Source organism: Telmatherina bonti, assembly GCF_933228915.1.
Source record: "Telmatherina bonti genome assembly, chromosome: 16".
Classification (NCBI taxonomy): Eukaryota; Metazoa; Chordata; class Actinopteri; order Atheriniformes; family Telmatherinidae; genus Telmatherina; species Telmatherina bonti.
In genome coordinates, this window is record NC_136614.1 from 3,728,941 (window position 1) to 3,754,342 (window position 25,402).

Genomic DNA, 25,402 nt, shown 5'->3' on the forward strand with positions numbered 1-25,402 from the left:
GCAGTGCTAACATGCAGCATATCAAGAATGTGAACATTGGATAGCAGTAATGCTAATATCCAGCATATCAACAATGCTAACACTGGATAGCAGTAGTGTCAATATGCAGCATTTAAAAAATGCTAACGTTGGATAGCAGTTATGCTAATCTGCAGCATATCAACAATGCTAACATTGGATAGCAGTAATGCTAATATTTAGCATATCAACAATGCTAACATTGGATAGCAGTAATGCTAATATTTAGCATATCAACAATGCTAACACACCCCTTCCCTCCAACTATGGGGTTACTTTACTCCGAAAGATGACTTTACTAAATTAGTTTTTAGGATTAATAAAGTATTTTTCATTTCATTTACTCATTCGTAAGACTATTTTACTTGTTCCTAGGACAACTTCACTCATTTGTAGGACTGCTTGCCCTGCAGGTGGACGGAGTTGTGGTTGGTTTCTTCTCGTTTGTTGGTGTTGCTATGAAGCAGCTTCATGGGAAGTTTGACCTCAGTGGGTTTGATGGTCTGAACAAGGTGCAGCAAGATGACCAGGATGGACGTGAAGAGGAACTCAGACCAACCAAAACTCCACAGACTCAGGAGGTAACTGAGCTGCCGTCAGACAGGAGTAATTCCAGCCAATAGGAGCAGCTGCTGTGGCTAGAAGTGTCTACATAGCAGGCAGGTTTTCTCTAGACTCAGTAATGTGTTCATCACCCTTCATCTTACCAGGAGGAGCTCCAGCTGACCGGAGGGCCATCACAGATACCCACAGTTCTCTCTATTAACTTCCTGACTTTTGACAAGTTCTATGAGATGAGGTAAGATTGAAATGAAACAGCAAATAGACATGAAGAGTTCGCATATATCCTTGTGAAAAGTTGTCATTGCACCCTGGAAGTCTGTGAGAAGCCGAAATGCTGCAGAGAAGCTTCTGGACTTGTGTTTTTGGTTTCTGGGGATGGCTCATCCTCATTCTGGACCTCCAAGACTTTCAGGTTGACCTGCTGAAAACCGTGTTGAAGTATCTGGGTTTATCTACCGAACCTGCTTAGACTCCTCAGGCAGTTTCACATCCATCTGGAGCTTCAGGCAGGGAAACACCTCAGCAGCCGTTACCACCTGGGTAATCTGATTACACTTACAATGCAGTCTGGAGAACCTCACAGTAGAACAGGGTCCTGTCTGTAGTACCGGGTCCTGATTGTATAACCGGGTCCTGTCTGTAAAACCGGGTCCTGTCTGTAGAACCGGGTCCTGTCTGTAGAACCGGGTCCTGTCTGTAGAACCGGGTCCTGACTGTATAACCGGGTCCTGTCTGTAGAACCGGGTCCTGACTGTATAACCGGTTCCTGTCTTTAGAACCGGGTCCTGACTGTATAACCGGGTCCTGTCTGTAGAACCAGGTCCTGTCTGTAGAACCGGGTCCTGACTGTATAACCGGGTCCTGTCTGTAGAACCGGGTCCTGTCTGTAGAACCGGGTCCTGATTGTATAACCGGGTCCTGTCTGTAGAACCGGGTCCTGTCTGTAGAACCGGGTCCTGACTGTATAACCGGGTCCTGTCTGTAGAACCGGGTCCTGTCAGTAGAACCGGGTCCTGTCTTTAGAACCGGGTCCTGACTGTAGAACCGGGTCCTGTCTGTAGAACCAGGTCCTGTCAGTAGAACCGGGTCCTGTCTTTAGAACCGGGTCCTGTCTTTAGAACCGGATCCTGACTGTATAACCGGGTCTTGTCTGTAGAACCGGGTCCTGTCTGTAGAACCGGGTCCTGTCAGTAGAACCGGGTCCTGACTGTATAACCGGGTCCTGACTGTATAACCGGGTCCTGTCTGTAGAACCGGGTCCTGACTGTATAACCGGGTCCTGTCTGTAGAACCGGGTCCTGACTGTATAACCGGGTCCTGTCTGTAGAACCGGGTCCTGACTGTATAACCGGGTCCTGTCTGTAGAACCGGGTCCTGATTGTATAACCGGGTCCTGTCTGTAGAACCGGGTCCTGACTGTATAACCGGGTCCTGACTGTAGAACCGGGTCCTGATTGTATAACCGGGTCCTGTCTGTAGAACCGGGTCCTGATTGTATAACCGGGTCCTGTCTGTAGAACCGGGTCCTGACTGTATAACCGGGTCCTGACTGTAGAACCGGGTCCTGATTGTATAACCGGGTCCTGTCTGTAGAACCGGGTCCTGTCTGTAGAACCGGGTCCTGATTGTATAACCGGGTCCTGTCTGTAGAACCGGGTCCTGTCTGTAGAACCGGGTCCTGACTGTATAACCGGGTCCTGTCTGTAGAACCGGGTCCTGACTGTATAACCGGGTCCTGTCTGTAGAACCGGGTCCTGATTGTATAACCGGGTCCTGTCTGTAGAACCGGGTCCTGTCTGTAGAACCGGGTCCTGACTGTATAACCGGGTCCTGTCTGTAGAACCGGGTCCTGACTGTATAACCGGGTCCTGTCTGTAGAACCGGGTCCTGATTGTATAACCGGGTCCTGTCTGTAGAACCGGGTCCTGACTGTATAACCGGGTCCTGTCTGTATAACCGGGTCCTGTCTGTAGAACCGGGTCCTGTCTGTAGAACCGGGTCCTGTCTGTAGAACCGGGTCCTGACTGTATAACCGGGTCCTGTCTGTAGAACCGGGTCCTGACTGTATAACCGGGTCCTGTCTGTAGAACCGGGTCCTGACTGTATAACCGGGTCCTGTCTGTAGAACCGGGTCCTGATTGTATAACCGGGTCCTGTCTGTAGAACCGGGTCCTGACTGTATAACCGGGTCCTGACTGTAGAACCGGGTCCTGATTGTATAACCGGGTCCTGTCTGTAGAACCGGGTCCTGTCTGTAGAACCGGGTCCTGATTGTATAACCGGGTCCTGTCTGTAGAACCGGGTCCTGACTGTAGAACCGGGTCCTGTCTGTAGAACCGGGTCCTGATTGTATAACCGGGTCCTGTCTGTAGAACCGGGTCCTGACTGTATAACCGGGTCCTGTCTGTAGAACCGGGTCCTGATTGTATAACCGGGTCCTGTCTGTAGAACTGGGTCCTGTCTGTAGAACCGGGTCCTGACTGTATAACCGGGTCCTGTCTAGAACCGGGTCCTGATTGTATAACCGGGTCCTGTCTGTAGAACCGGGTCCTGACTGCATAACCGGGTCCTGTCTGTAGAACCGGGTCCTGTCTGTAGAACCGGTTCCTGTCTTTAGAACCGGGTCCTGACTGTATAACCGGGTCCTGTCTGTAGAACCAGGTCCTGTCTGTAGAACCGGGTCCTGACTGTATAACCGGGTCCTGTCTGTAGAACCGGGTCCTGTCTGTAGAACCGGGTCCTGATTGTATAACCGGGTCCTGTCTGTAGAACCGGGTCCTGTCTGTAGAACCGGGTCCTGACTGTATAACCGGGTCCTGTCTGTAGAACCGGGTCCTGTCAGTAGAACCGGGTCCTGTCTTTAGAACCGGGTCCTGACTGTAGAACCGGGTCCTGTCTGTAGAACCAGGTCCTGTCAGTAGAACCGGGTCCTGTCTTTAGAACCGGGTCCTGTCTTTAGAACCGGATCCTGACTGTATAACCGGGTCTTGTCTGTAGAACCGGGTCCTGTCTGTAGAACCGGGTCCTGTCAGTAGAACCGGGTCCTGACTGTATAACCGGGTCCTGACTGTATAACCGGGTCCTGTCTGTAGAACCGGGTCCTGACTGTATAACCGGGTCCTGTCTGTAGAACCGGGTCCTGACTGTATAACCGGGTCCTGTCTGTAGAACCAGGTCCTGTCTGTAGAACCGGGTCCTGATTGTATAACCAGGTCCTGTCTGTAGAACCGGGTCCTGACTGTATAACCGGGTCCTGACTGTAGAACCAGGTCCTGATTGTATAACCGGGTCCTGTCTGTAGAACCGGGTCCTGATTGTATAACCGGGTCCTGTCTGTAGAACCGGGTCCTGACTGTATAACCGGGTCCTGACTGTAGAACCGGGTCCTGATTGTATAACCGGGTCCTGTCTGTAGAACCGGGTCCTGTCTGTAGAACCGGGTCCTGATTGTATAACCGGGTCCTGTCTGTAGAACCGGGTCCTGACTGTAGAACCGGGTCCTGTCTGTAGAACCGGGTCCTGATTGTATAACCGGGTCCTGTCTGTAGAACCGGGTCCTGACTGTATAACCGGGTCCTGTCTGTAGAACCGGGTCCTGATTGTATAACCGGGTCCTGTCTGTAGAACTGGGTCCTGTCTGTAGAACCGGGTCCTGACTGTATAACCGGGTCCTGTCTAGAACCGGGTCCTGATTGTATAACCGGGTCCTGTCTGTAGAACCGGGTCCTGACTGCATAACCGGGTCCTGTCTGTAGAACCGGGTCCTGTCTGTAGAACCGGTTCCTGTCTTTAGAACCGGGTCCTGACTGTATAACCGGGTCCTGTCTGTAGAACCAGGTCCTGTCTGTAGAACCGGGTCCTGACTGTATAACCGGGTCCTGTCTGTAGAACCAGGTCCTGTCTGTATAACCGGGTCCTGACTGTAGAACCGGGTCCTGTCTGTAGAACCGGGTCCTGATTGTATAACCGGGTCCTGTCTGTAGAACCGGGTCCTGTCTGTAGAACCGGGTCCTGACTGTAAAACCGGGTCCTGTCTGTAGAACCGGGTCCTGTCAGTAGAACCGGGTCCTGTCTTTAGAACCGGGTCCTGACTGTAGAACCGGGTCCTGTCTGTAGAACCAGGTCCTGTCAGTAGAACCGGGTCCTGTCTTTAGAACCGGGTCCTGTCTTTAGAACCGGATCCTGACTGTATAACCGGGTCTTGTCTGTAGAACCGGGTCCTGTCTGTAGAACCGGGTCCTGTCAGTAGAACCGGGTCCTGACTGTATAACCGGGTCCTGTCTGTAGAACTGGGTCCTGTCAGTAGAACCGGGTCCTGTCTTTAGAACCGGGTCCTGTCTGTAGAACCGGGTCCTGACATTAGAACAGGGTCCTGTCTTTAGAACCGGGTCCTGTCTGTAGAACCTGGTCCTGACATTAGAACAGGGTCCTGTCTGTAGAACCAGGTCCTGTCTGTAGAACCGGGTCCTGACTGTAGAACCGGGTCCTGTCTGTAGAACCAGATCCTGTCTGTAGAACCGTGTCCTGACTGTAGAACCGGGTCCTGACTGTAGAACCAGGTCCTGTCTGTAGAACCAGATCCTGTCTGTAGAACCGTGTCCTGACTGTAGAACCGGGTCCTGACTATAGAACCGGGTCCTGTCTGTAGAATCGGGTCCTGTCAGTAGAACCGGGTCCTGTCTTTAGAACCGGGTCCTGTCTGTAGAACCGGGTCCTGTCTGTTGAATCGTGTCCTGTCAGTAGAACTGGGTCCTGTCTTTAGAACCGGGTCCTGTCAGTTGAACCGGGTCCTGACTGTAGAACCGGGTCCTGACTGTAGAACCGGGTCCTGACTGTAGAACCGGGTCCTGTCTGTAGAACCGGGTCCTGACTGTAGAACCGGGTCCTGACTGTAGAACCGGGTCCTGACTGTAGAACCGGGTCCTGTCTGTAGAACCGGGTCCTGTCTGTAGAACCGGGTCCTGTCTTTAGAACCGGGTCCTGACTGTAGAACCGGGTCCTGTCTGTAGAACCGGGTCCTGTCTTTAGAACCAGGTCCTGTCTGTAGAAAATGGTCCTGTCTGTAGAACCGGGTCCTGTCTGTAGAACCGGGTCCAGACTGTAGAACCGGGTCCTGTCTGTAGAACCGGGCCCTGACTGTAGAACCGGGTCCTGTCTGTAGAACCGGGTCCTGTCTGTAGAACCGGGTCCTGTCTGTAGAACCGGGTCCTGTCTTTTGAACCTTGTCCTGTCAGTAGAACCGTGTCCTGTCAGTAGAACCGGGTCCTGTCAGTTGAACCGGGTCCTGACTGTAGAACCGGGTCCTGTCTGAAGAACCGGGTCCTGACTGTAGAACCGGGTCCTGTCTGTAGAACCGTTTCCTGACTGTAGAACCGGGTCCTGACTGTAGAACCGGGTCCTGTCTGTAGAACCGGGTCCTGTCAGTAGAACCGGGTCCTGTCTTTAGAACCGGGTCCTGTCTGTAGAACCGGGTCCTGACATTAGAACAGGGTCCTGTCTGTAGAACCAGGTCCTGTCTGTAGAACCGGGTCCTGTCAGTAGAACCGGGTCCTGTCAGTAGAACCGGGTCCTGTCTGTTAAACCAGGTCCTGTCTGTAGAACCGGGTCCTGACTGTAGAACCGGGTCCTGTAAGTAGAACCGGGTCCTGTCTGTTAAACCGGGTCCTGTCTGTAGAACCGGGTCCTGACTGTAGAACCGGGTCCTGTCTTTAGAACCAGGTCCTGTCTGTAGAAAATGGTCCTGTCTTTCGAACCGGGTCCTGACTGTAGAACCGGGTCCTGTCAGTAGAACCGGGTCCTGTCAGTAGAACCGGGTCCTGTCTGTAGAACCGTTACCTGACTGTAGAACCGGGTCCTGTCTGTAGAACCGGGTCCTGACTGTAGAACCGGGTCCTGACTATAGAACCGTGTCCTGTCTGTAGAATCGGGTCCTGTCTGTAGAACCATATCCTGTCTGTAGAACCGTGTCCTGACTGTAGAACCGGGTCCTGACTATAGAACCGTGTCCTGTCTGTAGAATCGGGTCCTGTCAGTAGAACCGTTTCCTGACTGTAGAACCGGGTCCTGTCTTTAGAACCAGGTCCTGTCTGTAGAAAATGGTCCTGTCTTTCGAACCGGGTCCTGACTGTAGAACCGGGTCCTGTCAGTAGAACCGGGTCCTGTCTGTAGAACCGTTACCTGACTGTAGAACCGGGTCCTGTCTGTAGAACCGGGTCCTGTCTTTGGAACCGTTTCCTGACTGTAGAACCGGGTCCTGTCAGTAGAACCGGGTCCTGTCTGTAGAACCGTTTCCTGTCTGTAGAACCAGGTCCTGTCTGTTGAACCGGGTCCTTTCTTTAGAACCGGGTCCTGTCAGTTGAACCGGGTCCTGACTGTAGAACCGGGTCCTGTCAGTTGAACCGGGTCCTGACTGTAGAACCGGGTCCTGTCTGTAGAACCGGGTCCTGTCTGTTGAATCGTGTCCTGTCAGTAGAACCGGGTCCTGTCTTTAGAACCGGGTCCTGTCAGTTGAACCGGGTCCTGACTGTAGAACCGGGTCCTGACTGTAGAACCGGGTCCTGTCTGTAGAACCGGGTCCTGACTGTAGAACCGGGTCCAGACTGTAGAACCGGGTCCAGACTGTAGAACCGGGTCCTGTCTGTAGAACCGGGTCCTGTCTGTAGAACCGGGTCCTGTCTGTTGAACCGTGTCCTGTCAGTAGAACCGTGTCCTGTCAGTAGAACCGGGTCCTGTCAGTTGAACCGGGTCCTGACTGTAGAACCGGGTCCTGTCTGAAGAACCGGGTCCTGTCTGTAGAACCGGGTCCTGTCTGTAGAACCGTTTCCTGACTGTAGAACCGGGTCCTGACTGTAGAACCGGGTCCTGTCTGTAGAACCGGGTCCTGTCTGTAGAACCGGGTCCTGACATTAGAACAGGGTCCTGTCTGTAGAACCAGGTCCTGTCTGTAGAACCGGGTCCTGTCAGTAGAACCGGGTCCTGTCAGTAGAACCGGGTCCTGTCTGTTAAACCAGGTCCTGTCTGTAGAACCGGGTCCTGACTGTAGAACCGGGTCCTGTCAGTAGAACCGGGTCCTGTCTGTAGAACCGGGTCCTGACTGTAGAACCGGGTCCTGTCTGTAGAACCGGATCCTGTCAGTAGAACCGGGTCCTGTCTGTTAAACCGGGTCCTGACTGTAGAACCGTTTCCTGACTGTAGAACCGGGTCCTGTCTGTAGAATCGGGTCCTGTCAGTAGAACCGGGTCCTGTCTGTAGAATCGGGTCTTGTCAGTAGAACCGTTTCCTGACTGTAGAACCGGGTCCTGTCAGTAGAACCGGGTCCTGTCAGTTGAACCGTTTCCTGACTGTAGAACCGGGTCCTGTCTGTGGAACCGGGTCCTGACTGTAGAACCGGGTCCTGTCTTTCGAACCGTTTCCTGACTGTAGAACCGGGTCCTGTCTGTAGAACCGGGTCCTGAGTGTAGAACTGGGCCCTGACTTTAGAACCAGGTCCTGACTGTAGAACCGGGTCCTGGCCATAAAATCGGGTCCTGTCTTTCGAACCCGGTCCTGTCTATAGAACCGTTTCCTGTCTGTAGAACCGTTTCCTGTCTGTACAACCGGGTCCTGACTGTAGAACCGGGTCCTGACTGTAGAACCGTTTTCTGACTGTAGAACCGGGTCCTGTCTGTAGAACCGGTTCCTGACTGTAGAACCAGGTCCTGACTGTAGAACCGGGTCCTGTCTGTAGAACCGGGTCCTGTCTGTTGAACCGGGTCCTGTCTGTTGAACCGTGTCCTGTCAGTCGAACCGGGTACTTTCTTTAGAACCGGGTCCTGTCAGTAGAACCGGGTCCTGACTGTAGAACCGGGTCCTGTCTGTAGAACCGGGTCCTGTCTTTAGAACCGGGTCCTGTCTGTAGATCCGGGTCCTGTCTGTTGAATCGTGTCCTGTCAGTAGAACTGGGTCATGTCTTTAGAACCGGGTCCTGTCAGTTGAACCGGGTCCTGACTGTAGAACCGGGTCCTGACTGTAGAACCGGGTCCTGTCTGTAGAACCGGGTCCTGACTGTAGAACCGGGTCCTGACTGTAGAACCGGGTCCTGTCTGTAGAACTGGGCCCTGACTTTAGAACCGGGCCCTGACTGTAGAACCGGGTCCTGTCTGTAGAACCGGGTCCTGACTGTAGAACCGGGTCCTGACTGTAGAACCGGGTCCTGTCTTTAGAACCAGGTCCTGTCTGTAGAAAATGGTCCTGACTGTAGAACCGGGTCCTGTCTGTAGAACTGGGCCCTGACTTTAGAACCGGGTCCTGACTGTAGAACCGGGTCCTGACTGTAGAACCGGGCCCTGACTTTAGAACCGGGTCCTGTCTGTAGAACCGGGTCCTGTCTGTAGAACCGGGTCCTGTCTGTAGAACTGGGCCCTGACTTTAGAACCGGGTCCTGACTGTAGAACCGGGTCCTGACTGTAGAACCGGGCCCTGACTTTAGAACCGGGTCCTGACTGTAGTACCGGGTCCTGACTGTAGAACCGTTTCCTGTCTGTAGAACCGTTTCCTGTCTGTACAACCGGGTCCTGACTGTAGAACCTGGTCCTGACTGTAGAACCGTTTCCTGACTGTAGAACCGGGTCCTGACTGTAGAACTGGGCCCTGACTTTAGAACCAGGTCCTGTCTGTAGAACCGGGTCCTGTCTGTAGAACCGGGTCCTGTCTGTAGAACCAGGTCCTGTCTGTTGAACCGTGTCCTGCCAGTCGAACCGGGTCCTGTCAGTCGAACCGGGTCCTGTCTGTAGAACCGGGTCCTGTCTGTAGAACCGGGTCCTGTCTTTAGAACCGGGTCCTGTCTGTTGATCCGGGTCCTGTCTGTTGAATCGTGTCCTGTTGTAGAACCGGGTCCTGTCTTTAGAACCGGGTCCTGTCAGTTGAACCGGGTCCTGACTGTAGAACCGGGTCCTGTCTGTAGAACCGGGTCCTGACTGTAGAACCGGGTCCTGTCTGTAGAACCGGGTCCTGTCTGTAGAACTGTGCCCTGACTTTAGAACCAGGTCCTGACTGTAGAACCGGGTCCTGTCTGTAGAACCGGGTCCTGTCTTTAGAACCAGGTCCTGTCTGTAGAAAATGGTCCTGTCTGTAGAACCGGGTCCTGTCTGTAGAACTGGGTCCAGACTGTAGAACCGGGCCCTGACTTTAGAACCGGGTCCTGTCTGTAGAACCGGGTCCTGTCTGTTGAACCGGGTCCTGTCAATAGAACCGGGTCCTGTCTGTAGAACCGGGTCCTGTCTGTTGAACCGGGTCCTGTCAGTTGAACCGGGTCCTGACTGTAGAACCGGGTCCTGTCTGAAGAACCGGGTCCTGTCTGTAGAACCGGGTCCTGTCTATAGAACCGGGCCCTGTCTGTAGAACCGTTTCCTGTCTGTAGAACCGGGTCCTGACTGTAGAACCGGGTCCTGTCTGTAGAACCGGGTCCTGTCAGTAGAACCGGGTCCTGACTTTAGAACAGGGTCCTGTCTGTAGAACCGGGTCCTGACTTTAGAACAGGGTCCTGTCTGTAGAACCGGGTCCTGTCTGTAGAACCGGGTCCTGTCTGTTGAACCGGGTCCTGTCTGTAGAACCGGGTCCTGTCTGTTGAACCGGGTCCTGTCTGTAGAACCGGGTCCTGTCTGTTAAACCGGGTCCTGTCTGTAGAACCGGGTCCTGTCTGTAGAACCGGATCCTGTCAGTAGAACCGGGTCCTGTCTGTTAAACCGGGTCCTGACTGTAGAACCGTTTCCTGACTGTAGAACCGGGTCCTGTCTGTTGAACCGGGTCCTGTCTGTAGAACCGGGTCCTGTCTGTTAAACCGGGTCCTGTCTGTAGAACCGGGTCCTGTCTGTAGAATCGGGTCCTGTCAGTAGAACCGGGTCCTGTCTGTAGAATCGGCTCTTGTCAGTAGAACCGTTTCCTGACTGTAGAACCGGGTCCTGTCAGTAGAACCGGGTCCTGTCAGTAGAACCGGGTCCTGTCTGTAGAACCGTTTCCTGACTGTAGAACCGGGTCCTGACTGTAGAACCGGGTCCTGTGTTTGGAACCGTTTCCTGACTGTAGAACCGGGTCCTGTCAGTAGAACCGGGTCCTGTCAGTAGAACCGGGTCCTGTCTGCAGAACCGTTTCCTGACTGTAGAACCGGGTCCTGTCTGTGGAACCGGGTCCTGACTGTAGAACCGGGTCCTGTCTTTCGAACCGTTTCCTGACTGTAGAACCGGGTCCTGTCTGTAGAACCGGGTCCTGTCTGTTGAACCGGGTCCTTTCTTTAGAACCGGGTCCTGTCAGTTGAACCGGGTCCTGACTGTAGAACCGGGTCTTGTCTTTAGAACCGGGTCCTGTCTGTAGAACCGGGTCCTGTCTGTAGATCCGGGTCCTGTCTGTTGAATCGTGTCCTGTCAGTAGAACCGGGTCCTGTCTTTAGAACCGGGTCCTGTCAGTTGAACCGGGTCCTGACTGTAGAACCGGGTCCTGACTGTAGAACCGGGTCCTGTCTCTAGAACCGGGTCCTGACTGTAGAACCGGGTCCTGCCTGTAGAAACGGGTCCTGTCTGTAGAACTGGGCCCTGACTTTAGAACCAGGTCCTGACTGTAGAACCGGGTCCTGTCTGTAGAACCGGGTCCTGACTGTAGAACCGGGTCCTGTCTGTTAAACCGGGTCCTGTCTGTAGAACCGGATCCTGTCAGTAGAACCGGGTCCTGTCTGTTAAACCGGGTCCTGACTGTAGAACCGTTTCCTGACTGTAGAACCGGGTCCTGTCTGTAGAATCGGGTCCTGTCAGTAGAACCGGGTCCTGTCTGTAGAATCGGCTCTTGTCAGTAGAACCGGGTCCTGTCTGTAGAACCGGGTCCTGACTGTAGAACCGGGTCCTGTCAGTAGAACCGGGTCCTGTCTGTAGAACCGTTTCCTGACTGTAGAACCGTTTCCTGTCTGTAGAACCGGGTCCTGACTGTAGAACCGGGTCCTGTCTTTGGAACCGTTTCCTGACTGTAGAACCGGGTCCTGACTTTAGAACCGGGTCCTGTCAGTAGAACCGGGTCCTGTCAGTAGAACCGGGTCCTGTCTGTAGAACCGTTTCCTGACTGTAGAACCGGGTCCTGTCTGTGGAACCGGGTCCTGACTGTAGAACCGGGTCCTGTCTGTAGAACCGTTTCCTGACTGTAGAACCGGGTCCTGACTGTAGAACCGGGTCCTGTCTGTAGAACCGGGTCCTGTCTGTTAAACCGGGTCCTGTCTGTAGAACCGGATCCTGTCAGTAGAACCGGGTCCTGTCTGTTAAACCGGGTCCTGACTGTAGAACCGTTTCCTGACTGTAGAACCGGGTCCTGTCTGTAGAATCAGGTCCTGTCAGTAGAACCGGGTCCTGTCTGTAGAATCGGCTCTTGTCAGTAGAACCGGGTCCTGTCTGTAGAACCGGGTCCTGACTGTAGAACCGGGTCCTGTCAGTAGAACCGGGTCCTGTCTGTAGAACCGTTTCCTGACTGTAGAACCGTTTCCTGTCTGTAGAACCGGGTCCTGACTGTAGAACCTGTTCCTGTCTTTGGAACCGTTTCCTGACTGTAGAACCGGGTCCTGACTTTAGAACCGGGTCCTGTCAGTAGAACCGGGTCCTGCCTGTAGAAACGGGTCCTGTCTGTAGAACTGGGCCCTGTTTTTAGAACCAGGTCCTGACTGTAGAACCGGGTCCTGTCTGTAGAACCGGGTCCTGACTGTAGAACCGGGTCCTGTCTGTTAAACCGGGTCCTGTCTGTAGAACCGGATCCTGTCAGTAGAACCGGGTCCTGTCTGTTAAACCGGGTCCTGACTGTAGAACCGTTTCCTGACTGTAGAACCGGGTCCTGTCTGTAGAATCGGGTCCTGTCAGTAGAACCGGGTCCTGTCTGTAGAATCGGCTCTTGTCAGTAGAACCGGGTCCTGTCTGTAGAACCGGGCCCTGACTTTAGAACCGGGTCCTGACTGTAGAACCGGGTCCTGTCGGTAGAACCGGGTCCCGACTGTAGAACCGGGTCCTGACTGTAGAACCGGGTCCTGTCTGTAGAACCGGGTCCTGTCTTTAGAACCAGGTCCTGACTGTCGAACCGGGTCCTGTCTGTAGAACCGGGTCCTGTCTGTAGAACCGGGTCCTGTCTGTAGAACCGGGTCCTGTCAGTAGAACCGGGTCCTGTCTGTAGAAAATGGTCCTGTCTGTAGAACTGGGCCCTGACTTTAGAACCGGGTCCTGACTGTAGAACCGGGTCCTGTCTGTAGAACCGGGTCCTGACTGTAGAACCGGGTCCTGACTGTAGAACCGGGTCCTTACTGTAGAACCGGGTCCTGTCTGTAGAACCGGGTCCTGTCTGTAGAACTGGGCCCTGACTTTAGAACCAGGTCCTGTCTGTAGAACCGGATCCTGTCTGTAGAGCCGGGTCCTGACTGTAGAACCGGGTCCTGATTGTAGAACCGGGTCCTGTCTGTAGAACCGGGTCCTGTCTATAGAACCGTTTCCTGACTGTAGAACCGGGTCCTGTCTCTAGAACCGGGTCCTGTCTTTAGAACCAGGTCCTGTCTGTAGAAAATGGTCCTGTCTGTAGAACCGGATCCTGTCTGTAGAGCCGGGTCCTGACTGTAGAACCGGGTCCTGACTGTAGAACTGGGTCCTGTCTGTAGAACCGGGTCCTGTCTTTAGAACCGGTTCCTGTCTTTTGAACCGGGTCCTTTCTGTTGAACCGGGTCCTTTCTGTAGAACATGGTCCCGTTTATAGAACTGGGTCCTGTCTTTAGAACATGGTCCTGTCTTTCGAACCGGGTCCTGTCTGTAGAACCGTTTCCTGACTGTAGAACCGGGTCCTGACTGTAGAACCGGGTCCTGTCTGTAGAACCAGGTCCTGTCTGTAGAACCGGGTCCTTTCTGTAGAACCGGGTCCTGTCTATAGAACCGTTTCCTGACTGTAGAACCGGGTCCTGACTGTAGAACCGTTTCCTGACTGTAGAACCGTTTCCTGACTGTAGAACCGGGTCCTGACTGTAGAACCGGATCCTGTCTGTAGAGCCGGGTCCTGACTGTAGAACCAGGTCCTGTCTTTAGAACCGGGTCCTTTCTGTAGAACCGGGTCCTGTCTATAGAACCGTTTCCTGACTGTAGAACCGGGTCCTGTCTTTTGAACCGTTTCCTGACTGTAGAACTGGGTCCTGTCTTTCGAACCGGGTCCTGACTGCAGAACCGGGTCCTGACTGTAGAACCGGGCCCTGTCTGTAGAATCGGGTCCTGTCTTTCGAACCGTTTCCTGACTGTAGAACCGTTTCCTAACTGTAGAACCGGGTCCTGACTGTAGAACTGGGCCCTGACTTTAGAAACAGGTCCTGACTGTAGAACCGGGTCCTGTCTGTAGAACCGGGTCCTGTCTGTTGAACCGTGTCCTGTCAGTAGAACCAGGTCCTGTCTGTAGAAAATGGTCCTGTCTGTAGAACCTGGTCCTGTCTGTAGAACCGGGTCCTGACTGTAGAACCGTTTCCTGACTGTAGAACCAGGTCCTGTCTTTCGAACCGTTTCCTGTCTGTAGAACCGGGTCCTGTCTTTAGAACCAGGTCCTGTCTGTAGAAAATGGTCCTGTCTGTAGAACCGGATCCTGTCTGTAGAGCCGGGTCCTGACTGTAGAACCGGGTCCTGACTGTAGAACTGGGTCCTGTCTGTAGAACCGGGTCCTGTCTTTAGAACCGGTTCCTGTCTTTTGAACCGGGTCCTTTCTGTTGAACCGGGTCCTTTCTGTAGAACATGGTCCCGTTTATAGAACTGGGTCCTGTCTGTAGAACATGGTCCTGTCTTTCGAACCGGGTCCTGTCTGTAGAACCGTTTCCTGACTGTAGAACCGGGTCCTGACCGTAGAACCGGGTCCTGTCTGTAGAACCAGGTCCTGTCTGTAGAACCGGGTCCTTTCTGTAGAACCGGGTCCTGTCTATAGAACCGTTTCCTGACTGTAGAACCGGGTCCTGACTGTAGAACCGGATCCTGTCTGTAGAGCCGGGTCCTGACTGTAGAACCAGGTCCTGTCTGTAGAACCGGGTCCTTTCTGTAGAACCGGGTCCTGTCTATAGAACCGTTTCCTGACTGTAGAACCGGGTCCTGTCTGTAGAACCGGATCCTGTTTGTAGAGCCGGGTCCTGACTGTAGAACCGGGTCCTGACTGTAGAACTGGGTCCTGTCTGTAGAACCGGTTCCTGTCTTTTGAACCGGGTCCTGTCTGTTGAACCGGGTCCTTTCTGTAGAACATGGTCCCGTTTGTAGAACTGGGTCCTGTCTGTAGAACATGGTCCTGTCTTTCGAACCGGGTCCTGTCTTTAGAACCGTTTCCTGACTGTAGAACCGGGTCCTGACCGTAGAACCGGGTCCTGTCTGTAGAACCGTTTCCTGACTGTAGAACCGGGTCCTGACTGTAGAACCGTTTCCTGACTGTAGAACCGGGTCCTGACTGTAGAACCGGATCCTGTCTGTAGAGCCGGGTCCTGACTGTAGAACCAGGTCCTGTCTGTAGAACCGGGTCCTTTCTGTAGAACCGGGTCCTGTCTATAGAACCGTTTCCTGACTGTAGAACCGGGTCCTGTCTTTTGAACCGTTTCCTGACTGTAGAACTGGGTCCTGTCTTTCGAACCGGGTCCTGACTGCAGAACCGGGTTCTGACTGTAGAACCGGGCCCTGTCTGTAGAATCGGGTCCTGTCTTTCGAACCGTTTCCTGACTGTAGAACCGTTTCCTGACTGTAGAACCGGGTCCTGACTGTAGAACTGGGCCCTGAATTTAGAAACAGGTCCTGACTGTAGAACCGGGTCCTGTCTGTAGAACCGGGTCCTGTCTGTTGAACCGTGTCCTGTCAGTAGAACCAGGTCCTGTCTGTAGAAAATGGTCCTGTCTGTAGAACCTGGTCCTGTCTGTAGAACCGGGTCCTGACTGTAGAACCAGGTCCTGTCTTTCGAACCGTTTCCTGACTGTAGAACCGGGTCCTGTCTGTAGAACCGGTTCCTGTCTTTTGAACCGGGTCCTGTCTGTTGAACCGGTTCCTGTCTTTTGAACCGGGTCCTGTCTGTTGAACCGGGTCCTTTCTGTTGAACATGGTCCCGTTTGTAGAACTGGGTCCTGTCTGTAGAACATGGTCCTGTCTTTCGAACCGGGTCCTGTCTTTAGAACCGTTTCCTGACTGTAGAACCGGGTCCTATCTGTAGAACCGGGTCCTGTCTGTAGAACCGTTTCCTGACTGTAGAACCGGGTCCTGACTGTAGAACCGTTTCCTGACTGTAGAACCGGGTCCTGACTGTAGAACCGGATCCTGTCTGTAGAGCCGGGTCCTGACTGTAGAACCAGGTCCTGTCTGTAGAACCGGGTCCTTTCTGTAGAACCGGGTCCTGTCTATAGAACCGTTTCCTGACTGTAGAACCGGGTCCTGTCTTTTGAACCGTTTCCTGACTGTAGAACTGGGTCCTGTCTTTCGAACCGGGGTCCTGACTGTAGAACCGGGTCCTGACTGTAGAACCGGGCCCTGTCTGTAGAATCGGGTCCTGTCTTTCGAACCGTTTCCTGACTGTAGAACCGTTTCCTGACTGTAGAACCGGGTCCTGACTGTAGAACTGGGCCCTGACTTTAGAAACAGGTCCTGACTGTAGAACCGGGTCCTGTCTGTAGAACCGGGTCCTGTCTGTTGAACCGTGTCCTGTCAGTAGAACCAGGTCCTGTCTGTAGAAAATGGTCCTGTCTGTAGAACCGGGTCCTGACTGTAGAACCGTTTCCTGACTGTAGAACCAGGTCCTGTCTTTCGAACCGTTTCCTGACTGTATAACCGGGTCCTGTCTGTAGAACCGGGTCCTGACTGTAGAACCGGGTCCTGACTGTAGAACCGGGTCCTGACTGTAGAACCAGGTCCTGTCTTTCGAACCGTTTCCTGACTGTAGAACCGGGTCCTGTCTGTAGAACCGGTTCCTGTCTTTTGAACCGGGTCCTGTCTGTTGAACCGGGTCCTTTCTGTAGAACATGGTCCCGTTTGTAGAACTGGGTCCTGTCTGTAGAACATGGTCCTGTCTTTCGAACCGGGTCCTGTCTGTAGAACCGTTTCCTGACTGTAGAACCGGGTCCTGACTGTAGAACCGTTTCCTGACTGTAGAACCGGGTCCTGACTGTAGAACCGGATCCTGTCTGTAGAGCCGGGTCCTGACTGTAGAACCAGGTCCTGTCTGTAGAACCGGGTCCTTTCTGTAGAACCGGGTCCTGTCTATAGAACCGTTTCCTGACTGTAGAACCGGGTCCTGTCTTTTGAACCGTTTCCTGACTGTAGAACTGGGTCCTGACTGTAGAACTGGGCCCTGAATTTAGAAACAGGTCCTGACTGTAGAACCGGGTCCTGTCTGTAGAACCGGGTCCTGTCTGTTGAACCGTGTCCTGTCAGTAGAACCAGGTCCTGTCTGTAGAAAATGGTCCTGTCTGTAGAACCTGGTCCTGTCTGTAGAACCGGGTCCTGACTGTAGAACCAGGTCCTGTCTTTCGAACCGTTTCCTGACTGTAGAACCGGGTCCTGTCTGTAGAACCGGTTCCTGTCTTTTGAACCGGGTCCTGTCTGTTGAACCGGTTCCTGTCTTTTGAACCGGGTCCTGTCTGTTGAACCGGGTCCTTTCTGTTGAACATGGTCCCGTTTGTAGAACTGGGTCCTGTCTGTAGAACATGGTCCTGTCTTTCGAACCGGGTCCTGTCTTTAGAACCGTTTCCTGACTGTAGAACCGGGTCCTATCTGTAGAACCGGGTCCTGTCTGTAGAACCGTTTCCTGACTGTAGAACCGGGTCCTGACTGTAGAACCGTTTCCTGACTGTAGAACCGGGTCCTGACTGTAGAACCGGATCCTGTCTGTAGAGCCGGGTCCTGACTGTAGAACCAGGTCCTGTCTGTAGAACCGGGTCCTTTCTGTAGAACCGGGTCCTGTCTATAGAACCGTTTCCTGACTGTAGAACTGGGTCCTGTCTTTCGAACCGGGGTCCTGACTGTAGAACCGGGTCCTGACTGTAGAACCGGGCCCTGTCTGTAGAATCGGGTCCTGTCTTTCGAACCGTTTCCTGACTGTAGAACCGTTTCCTGACTGTAGAACCGGGTCCTGACTGTAGAACTGGGCCCTGACTTTAGAAACAGGTCCTGACTGTAGAACCGGGTCCTGTCTGTAGAACCGGGTCCTGTCTGTTGAACCGTGTCCTGTCAGTAGAACCAGGTCCTGTCTGTAGAAAATGGTCCTGTCTGTAGAACCGGGTCCTGACTGTAGAACCGTTTCCTGACTGTAGAACCAGGTCCTGTCTTTCGAACCGTTTCCTGACTGTATAACCGGGTCCTGTCTGTAGAACCGGGTCCTGACTGTAGAACCGGGTCCTGACTGTAGAACCGGGTCCTGACTGTAGAACCAGGTCCTGTCTTTCGAACCGTTTCCTGACTGTAGAACCGGGTCCTGTCTGTAGAACCGGTTCCTGTCTTTTGAACCGGGTCCTGTCTGTTGAACCGGGTCCTTTCTGTAGAACATGGTCCCGTTTGTAGAACCGGGTCCTGTCTTTCGAACCGGGTCCTGTCTGTAGAACCGTTTCCTGACTGTAGAACCGGGTCCTGACTGTAGAACCGTTTCCTGACTGTAGAACCGGGTCCTGACTGTAGAACCGGATCCTGTCTGTAGAGCCGGGTCCTGACTGTAGAACCAGGTCCTGTCTGTAGAACCGGGTCCTTTCTGTAGAACCGGGTCCTGTCTATAGAACCGTTTCCTGACTGTAGAACCGGGTCCTGTCTTTTGAACCGTTTCCTGACTGTAGAACTGGGTCCTGTCTTTCGAACCGGGGTCCTGACTGTAGAACCGTTTCCTGACTGTAGAACCGGGTCCTGACTGTAGAACTGGGCCCTGACTTTAGAACCAGGTCCTGACTGTAGAACCGGGTCCTGTCTGTAGAACCGGGTCCTGTCTGTAGAACCGGGTCCTGTCTTTTGAACCGGGTCCTGTCAGTTGAACCGGGTCCTGACTGTAGAACCGGGTCCTGTCTGTAGAACCGGGTCCTGTCTGTAGAACCGGGTCCTGTCTGTAGATCCGGGTCCTGTCTGTAGAATCGTGTCCTGTCAGTAGAACCGGGTCCTGTCTTTAGAACCGGGTCCTGTCAGTTGAACCGGGTCCTGACTGTATAACCGGTTCCTGACTGTAGAACCGGGTCCTGTCTGTAGAACCGGGTCCTGTCTGTTGAACCTTGTCCTGTCAGTAGAACCAGGTCCTTTCAGTTGAACCGGGTCCTGACTGTAGAACCGGGTCCTGTCAGTAGAACCGGGTCCTGTCTGTAGAACCGTTTCCTGACTGTAGAACCGGGTCCTGTCTTTAGAACCGGGTCCTGTCTGTAGAACCGGGTCCTGTCTGTAGAATCGGGTCCTGTCTTTCGAACCCGGTCCTGTCCATAAAACCGTTTCCTGTCTGTAGAACCGTTTCCTGTCTGTACAACCGGGTCCTGACTGTAGAACCGGGTCCTGACTGTAGAACCGTTTCCTGACTGTAGAACCGGGTCCTGACTGTAGAACTGGGCCCTGACTTTAGAACCAGGTCCTGACTGTAGAACCGGGTCCTGTCTGTAGAACCGGGTCCTGTCTGTAGAACCGGGTCCTGTCTTTTGAACCGGGTCCTGTCAGTTGAACCGGGTCCTGACTGTAGAACCGGGTCCTGTCTGTAGAACCGGGTCCTGTCTGTAGATCCGGGTCCTGTCTGTAGAATCGTGTCCTGTCAGTAGAACCGGGTCCTGTCTTTAGAACCGGGTCCTGTCAGTTGAACCGGGTCCTGACTGTATAACCGGTTCCTGACTGTAGAACCGGGTCCTGTCTGTAGAACCGGGTCCTGTCTGTTGAACCTTGTCCTGTCAGTAGAACCAGGTCCTTTCAGTTGAACCGGGTCCTGACTGTAGAACCGGGTCCTGTCAGTAGAACCGGGTCCTGTCTGTAGAACCGTTTCCTGACTGTAGAACCGGGTCCTGACTGTACAACCGGGTCCTGACTGTGGAACCGGGTCCTGACTGTGGAACCGTTTCCTGACTGTAGAACTGGGACCTGACTTTAGAACCAGGTCCTGACTGTAGAACCGGGTGCTGTCTGTAGAACCGGGTCCTGTCTGTTGAACCGTGTCCTGTCAGTCGAACCGGGTCCTTTCTTTAGAACCGGGTCCTGTCAGTTGAACCGGGTCCTGACTGTTTAACCGGGTCCTGTCTTTAGAACCGGGTCCTGTCTGTAGAACCGGGTCCTGTCTGTAGATCCGGGTCCTGTCTGTTGAATCGTGTCCTGTCAGTAGAACCGGGTCCTGTCTTTAGAACCGGGTCCTGTCAGTTGAACCAGGTCCTGACTGTAGAACCGGGTCCTGACTGTAGAACCGGGTCCTGTCTGTAGAACCGGGTCCTGACTGTAGAACCGGGTCCTGACTGTAGAACCGGGTCCTGTCTGTAGAACCGGGTCCTGTCTGTAGAACTGGGCCCTGACTTTAGAACCAGGTCCTGACTGTAGAACCGGGTCCTGTCTGTCGAACCGGGTCCTAACTGTAGAACCAGGTCCTGTCTTTAGAACCAGGTCCTGTCTGTAGAAAATGGTCCTGACTGTAGAACCGGGTCCTGTCTGTAGAACTGGGCCCTGACTTTAGAACCGGGTCCTGACTGTAGAACCGGGTCCTGACTGTAGAACCGTTTCCTGACTGTAGAACCGGGTCCTGTCTGTAGAACCGGGTCCTGTCTTTAGAACCAGGTCCTGTCTTTAGAAAATGGTCCTGTCTGTAGAACCGGGTCCTGTCTGTAGAACCGTTTCCTGTCTGTAGAACCGGGTCCTGACTGTTGAACCGGATCCTGTCTGTAGAGCCGGGTCCTGACTGTAGAACCGGGTCCTGACTCTAGAACCGGGTCCTGTCTATAGAACCGTTTCCTGACTGTAGAACCGGGTCCTGTCTGTAGAACCGGGTCCTGTCTGTAGAACCGGGTCCTGACTGTAGAACCGGGTCCTGTCTTTAGAACCGTTTCCTGACTGTAGAACCGGGTCCTGTCTGTAGAACCGGGTCCTGACTCTAGAACCGGGTCCTGTCTTCCGAACCATTTCCTGATTGTACAACCGGGTCCTGTCTGTAGAACCGGGTCCTGTCTTTCGAACCGTTTCCTAACTGTAGAACCGGGTCCTGTCTGTAGAACCGGGTCCCTTATGTAGAACCGGGTCCTGTCTTTAGAACCGGGTCCTGTCTGTAGAAAATGGTCCTGTCTGTAGAACCGGGTCCTGTCTGTAGAACCGGGTCCTGTCAGTTGAACCGGGTCCTGACTGTTTAACCGGGTCCTGTCTTTAGAACCGGGTCCTGTCTGTAGAACCGGGTCCTGTCTGTAGATCCGGGTCCTGTCTGTTGAATCGTGTCCTGTCAGTAGAACCGGGTCCTGTCTTTAGAACCGGGTCCTGTCAGTTGAACCAGGTCCTGACTGTAGAACCGGGTCCTGACTGTAGAACCGGGTCCTGTCTGTAGAACCGGGTCCTGACTGTAGAACCGGGTCCTGACTGTAGAACCGGGTCCTGTCTGTAGAACCGGGTCCTGTCTGTAGAACTGGGCCCTGACTTTAGAACCAGGTCCTGACTGTAGAACCGGGTCCTGTCTGTCGAACCGGGTCCTAACTGTAGAACCAGGTCCTGTCTTTAGAACCAGGTCCTGTCTGTAGAAAATGGTCCTGACTGTAGAACCAGGTCCTGTCTGTAGAGCCGGGTCCTGACTGTAGAACCAGGTCCTGTCTGTAGAACCGGGTCCTTTCTGTAGAACCGGGTCCTGTCTATAGAACCGTTTCCTGACTGTAGAACCGGGTCCTGTCTTTTGAACCGTTTCCTGACTGTAGAACTGGGTCCTGTCTTTCGAACCGGGTCCTGACTGCAGAACCGGGTTCTGACTGTAGAACCGGGCCCTGTCTGTAGAATCGGGTCCTGTCTTTCGAACCGTTTCCTGACTGTAGAACCGTTTCCTGACTGTAGAACCGGGTCCTGACTGTAGAACTGGGCCCTGAATTTAGAAACAGGTCCTGACTGTAGAACCGGGTCCTGTCTGTAGAACCGGGTCCTGTCTGTTGAACCGTGTCCTGTCAGTAGAACCAGGTCCTGTCTGTAGAAAATGGTCCTGTCTGTAGAACCTGGTCCTGTCTGTAGAACCGGGTCCTGACTGTAGAACCAGGTCCTGTCTTTCGAACCGTTTCCTGACTGTAGAACCGGGTCCTGTCTGTAGAACCGGTTCCTGTCTTTTGAACCGGGTCCTGTCTGTTGAACCGGTTCCTGTCTTTTGAACCGGGTCCTGTCTGTTGAACCGGGTCCTTTCTGTTGAACATGGTCCCGTTTGTAGAACTGGGTCCTGTCTGTAGAACATGGTCCTGTCTTTCGAACCGGGTCCTGTCTTTAGAACCGTTTCCTGACTGTAGAACCGGGTCCTATCTGTAGAACCGGGTCCTGTCTGTAGAACCGTTTCCTGACTGTAGAACCGGGTCCTGACTGTAGAACCGTTTCCTGACTGTAGAACCGGGTCCTGACTGTAGAACCGGATCCTGTCTGTAGAGCCGGGTCCTGACTGTAGAACCAGGTCCTGTCTGTAGAACCGGGTCCTTTCTGTAGAACCGGGTCCTGTCTATAGAACCGTTTCCTGACTGTAGAACCGGGTCCTGTCTTTTGAACCGTTTCCTGACTGTAGAACTGGGTCCTGTCTTTCGAACCGGGGTCCTGACTGTAGAACCGGGTCCTGACTGTAGAACCGGGCCCTGTCTGTAGAATCGGGTCCTGTCTTTCGAACCGTTTCCTGACTGTAGAACCGTTTCCTGACTGTAGAACCGGGTCCTGACTGTAGAACTGGGCCCTGACTTTAGAAACAGGTCCTGACTGTAGAACCGGGTCCTGTCTGTAGAACCGGGTCCTGTCTGTTGAACCGTGTCCTGTCAGTAGAACCAGGTCCTGTCTGTAGAAAATGGTCCTGTCTGTAGAACCGGGTCCTGACTGTAGAACCGTTTCCTGACTGTAGAACCAGGTCCTGTCTTTCGAACCGTTTCCTGACTGTATAACCGGGTCCTGTCTGTAGAACCGGGTCCTGACTGTAGAACCGGGTCCTGACTGTAGAACCGGGTCCTGACTGTAGAACCAGGTCCTGTCTTTCGAACCGTTTCCTGACTGTAGAACCGGGTCCTGTCTGTAGAACCGGTTCCTGTCTTTTGAACCGGGTCCTGTCTGTTGAACCGGGTCCTTTCTGTAGAACATGGTCCCGTTTGTAGAACTGGGTCCTGTCTGTAGAACATGGTCCTGTCTTTCGAACCGGGTCCTGTCTGTAGAACCGTTTCCTGACTGTAGAACCGGGTCCTGACTGTAGAACCGTTTCCTGACTGTAGAACCGGGTCCTGACTGTAGAACCGGATCCTGTCTGTAGAGCCGGGTCCTGACTGTAGAACCAGGTCCTGTCTGTAGAACCGGGTCCTTTCTGTAGAACCGGGTCCTGTCTATAGAACCGTTTCCTGACTGTAGAACCGGGTCCTGTCTTTTGAACCGTTTCCTGACTGTAGAACTGGGTCCTGTCTTTCGAACCGGGGTCCTGACTGTAGAACCGTTTCCTGACTGTAGAACCGGGTCCTGACTGTAGAACTGGGCCCTGACTTTAGAACCAGGTCCTGACTGTAGAACCGGGTCCTGTCTGTAGAACCGGGTCCTGTCTGTAGAACCGGGTCCTGTCTTTTGAACCGGGTCCTGTCAGTTGAACCGGGTCCTGACTGTAGAACCGGGTCCTGTCTGTAGAACCGGGTCCTGTCTGTAGAACCGGGTCCTGTCTGTAGATCCGGGTCCTGTCTGTAGAATCGTGTCCTGTCAGTAGAACCGGGTCCTGTCTTTAGAACCGGGTCCTGTCAGTTGAACCGGGTCCTGACTGTATAACCGGTTCCTGACTGTAGAACCGGGTCCTGTCTGTAGAACCGGGTCCTGTCTGTTGAACCTTGTCCTGTCAGTAGAACCAGGTCCTTTCAGTTGAACCGGGTCCTGACTGTAGAACCGGGTCCTGTCAGTAGAACCGGGTCCTGTCAGTAGAACCGTTTCCTGACTGTAGAACCGGGTCCTGTCTTTAGAACCGGGTCCTGTCTGTAGAACCGGGTCCTGTCTGTAGAATCGGGTCCTGTCTTTCGAACCCGGTCCTGTCCATAAAACCGTTTCCTGTCTGTAGAACCGTTTCCTGTCTGTACAACCGGGTCCTGACTGTAGAACCGGGTCCTGACTGTAGAACCGTTTCCTGACTGTAGAACCGGGTCCTGTCTGTAGAACCGGGTCCTGTCTGTTGAACCGTGTCCTGTCAGTAGAACCAGGTCCTGTCTGTAGAAAATGGTCCTGTCTGTAGAACCTGGTCCTCACTGTAGAACCGTTTCCTGACTGTAGAACCAGGTCCTGTCTTTCTAACCGTTTCCTGACTGTAGAACCGGGTCCTGTCTGTAGAACCGGGTCCTGACTGTAGAACCGGGTCCATTCTTTTGAACCGTTTCCTGACTGTAGAACTGGGTCCTGTCTTCCGAACCGGGTCCTGACTGTAGAACCGGGTCCTGACTGTAGAACCGGGCCCTGTCTTTCGAACCGGGTCCTGACTGTAGAACCGGGTCCTGACTGTAGAACCGGGCCCTGTCTTTCGAACCGTTTCCTGACTGTAGAATCGGGTCCTGTCTGTTGAACCGGGTCCTGTCTGTAGAACCGTTTCCTGACTGTAGAACCGGGTCCTGTCTGTAGAACCGTTTCCTGACTGTAGAACCGGGTCCTGACTGTAGAACCGGGTCCTGACTTTAGAACTGTTTCCTGACTGTAGAACAGGGTCCTGACTCTAGAACCGGGTCCTGTCTTTACAACCAGGTCCTGTCTGTAGAAAATGGTCCTGTCTTTCGAACCGGGTCCTGACTGTAGAACCGGGTCCTGTCTTTCGAACCGTTTCCTCACTGTAGAACCAGGTCCTGACTGTAGAACCGGGTCCTGTCTGTGGAGCCGGGTTCTGACTGTAGAACTGGGTCCTGTCAGTTGAACCGGGTCCTGTCTGTAGAACCGGATCCTGTCTGTAGAACCGGGTCCTGTCTGTAGAACCGGGTCCTGTCTGTAGATCCGGGTCCTGTCTGTAGAATCGTGTCCTGTCAGTAGAACCGGGTCCTGTCTTTAGAACCGGGTCCTGTCAGTTGAACCGGGTCCTGACTGTATAACCGGTTCCTGACTGTAGAACCGGGTCCTGTCTGTAGAACCGGGTCCTGTCTGTTGAACCTTGTCCTGTCAGTAGAACCAGGTCCTTTCAGTTGAACCGGGTCCTGACTGTAGAACCGGGTCCTGTCAGTAGAACCGGGTCCTGTCTGTAGAACCGTTTCCTGACTGTAGAACCGGGTCCTGTCTTTAGAACCGGGTCCTGTCTGTAGAACCGGGTCCTGTCTGTAGAATCGGGTCCTGTCTTTCGAACCCGGTCCTGTCTATAAAACCGTTTCCTGTCTGTAGAACCGTTTCCTGTCTGTACAACCGGGTCCTGACTGTAGAACCGGGTCCTGACTGTAGAACCGTTTCCTGACTGTAGAACCGGGTCCTGACTGTAGAACTGGGCCCTGACTTTAGAACCAGGTCCTGACTGTAGAACCGGGTCCTGTCTGTAGAACCGGGTCCTGTCTGTAGAACCGGGTCCTGTCTTTTGAACCGGGTCCTGTCAGTTGAACCGGGTCCTGACTGTAGAACCGGGTCCTGTCTGTAGAACCGGGTCCTGTCTGTAGAACCGGGTCCTGTCTGTAGAATCGTGTCCTGTCAGTAGAACCGGGTCCTGTCTTTAGAACCGGGTC

At 53.6% G+C, this 25,402-nt stretch overlaps 1 protein-coding gene across 1 annotated transcript in view; it reads left to right on the top strand.

The window, feature by feature from the left end:
- Positions 1 to 476: 476 nt before the first annotated feature.
- The window catches only part of LOC306767601 (cilia- and flagella-associated protein 61-like), a gene marked incomplete at both ends in the record, with an annotated part of 111,903 nt that continues 86,977 nt past the window's right edge, over positions 477 to 25,402 (top strand). Inside the window, 2 exons of the mRNA XM_079255676.1 lie at positions 477 to 599; positions 729 to 817. Coding sequence (XP_079111802.1) covers positions 477 to 599; positions 729 to 817 — 212 coding nt within the window. The remainder of the gene's footprint in view (positions 600 to 728; positions 818 to 25,402) is intronic.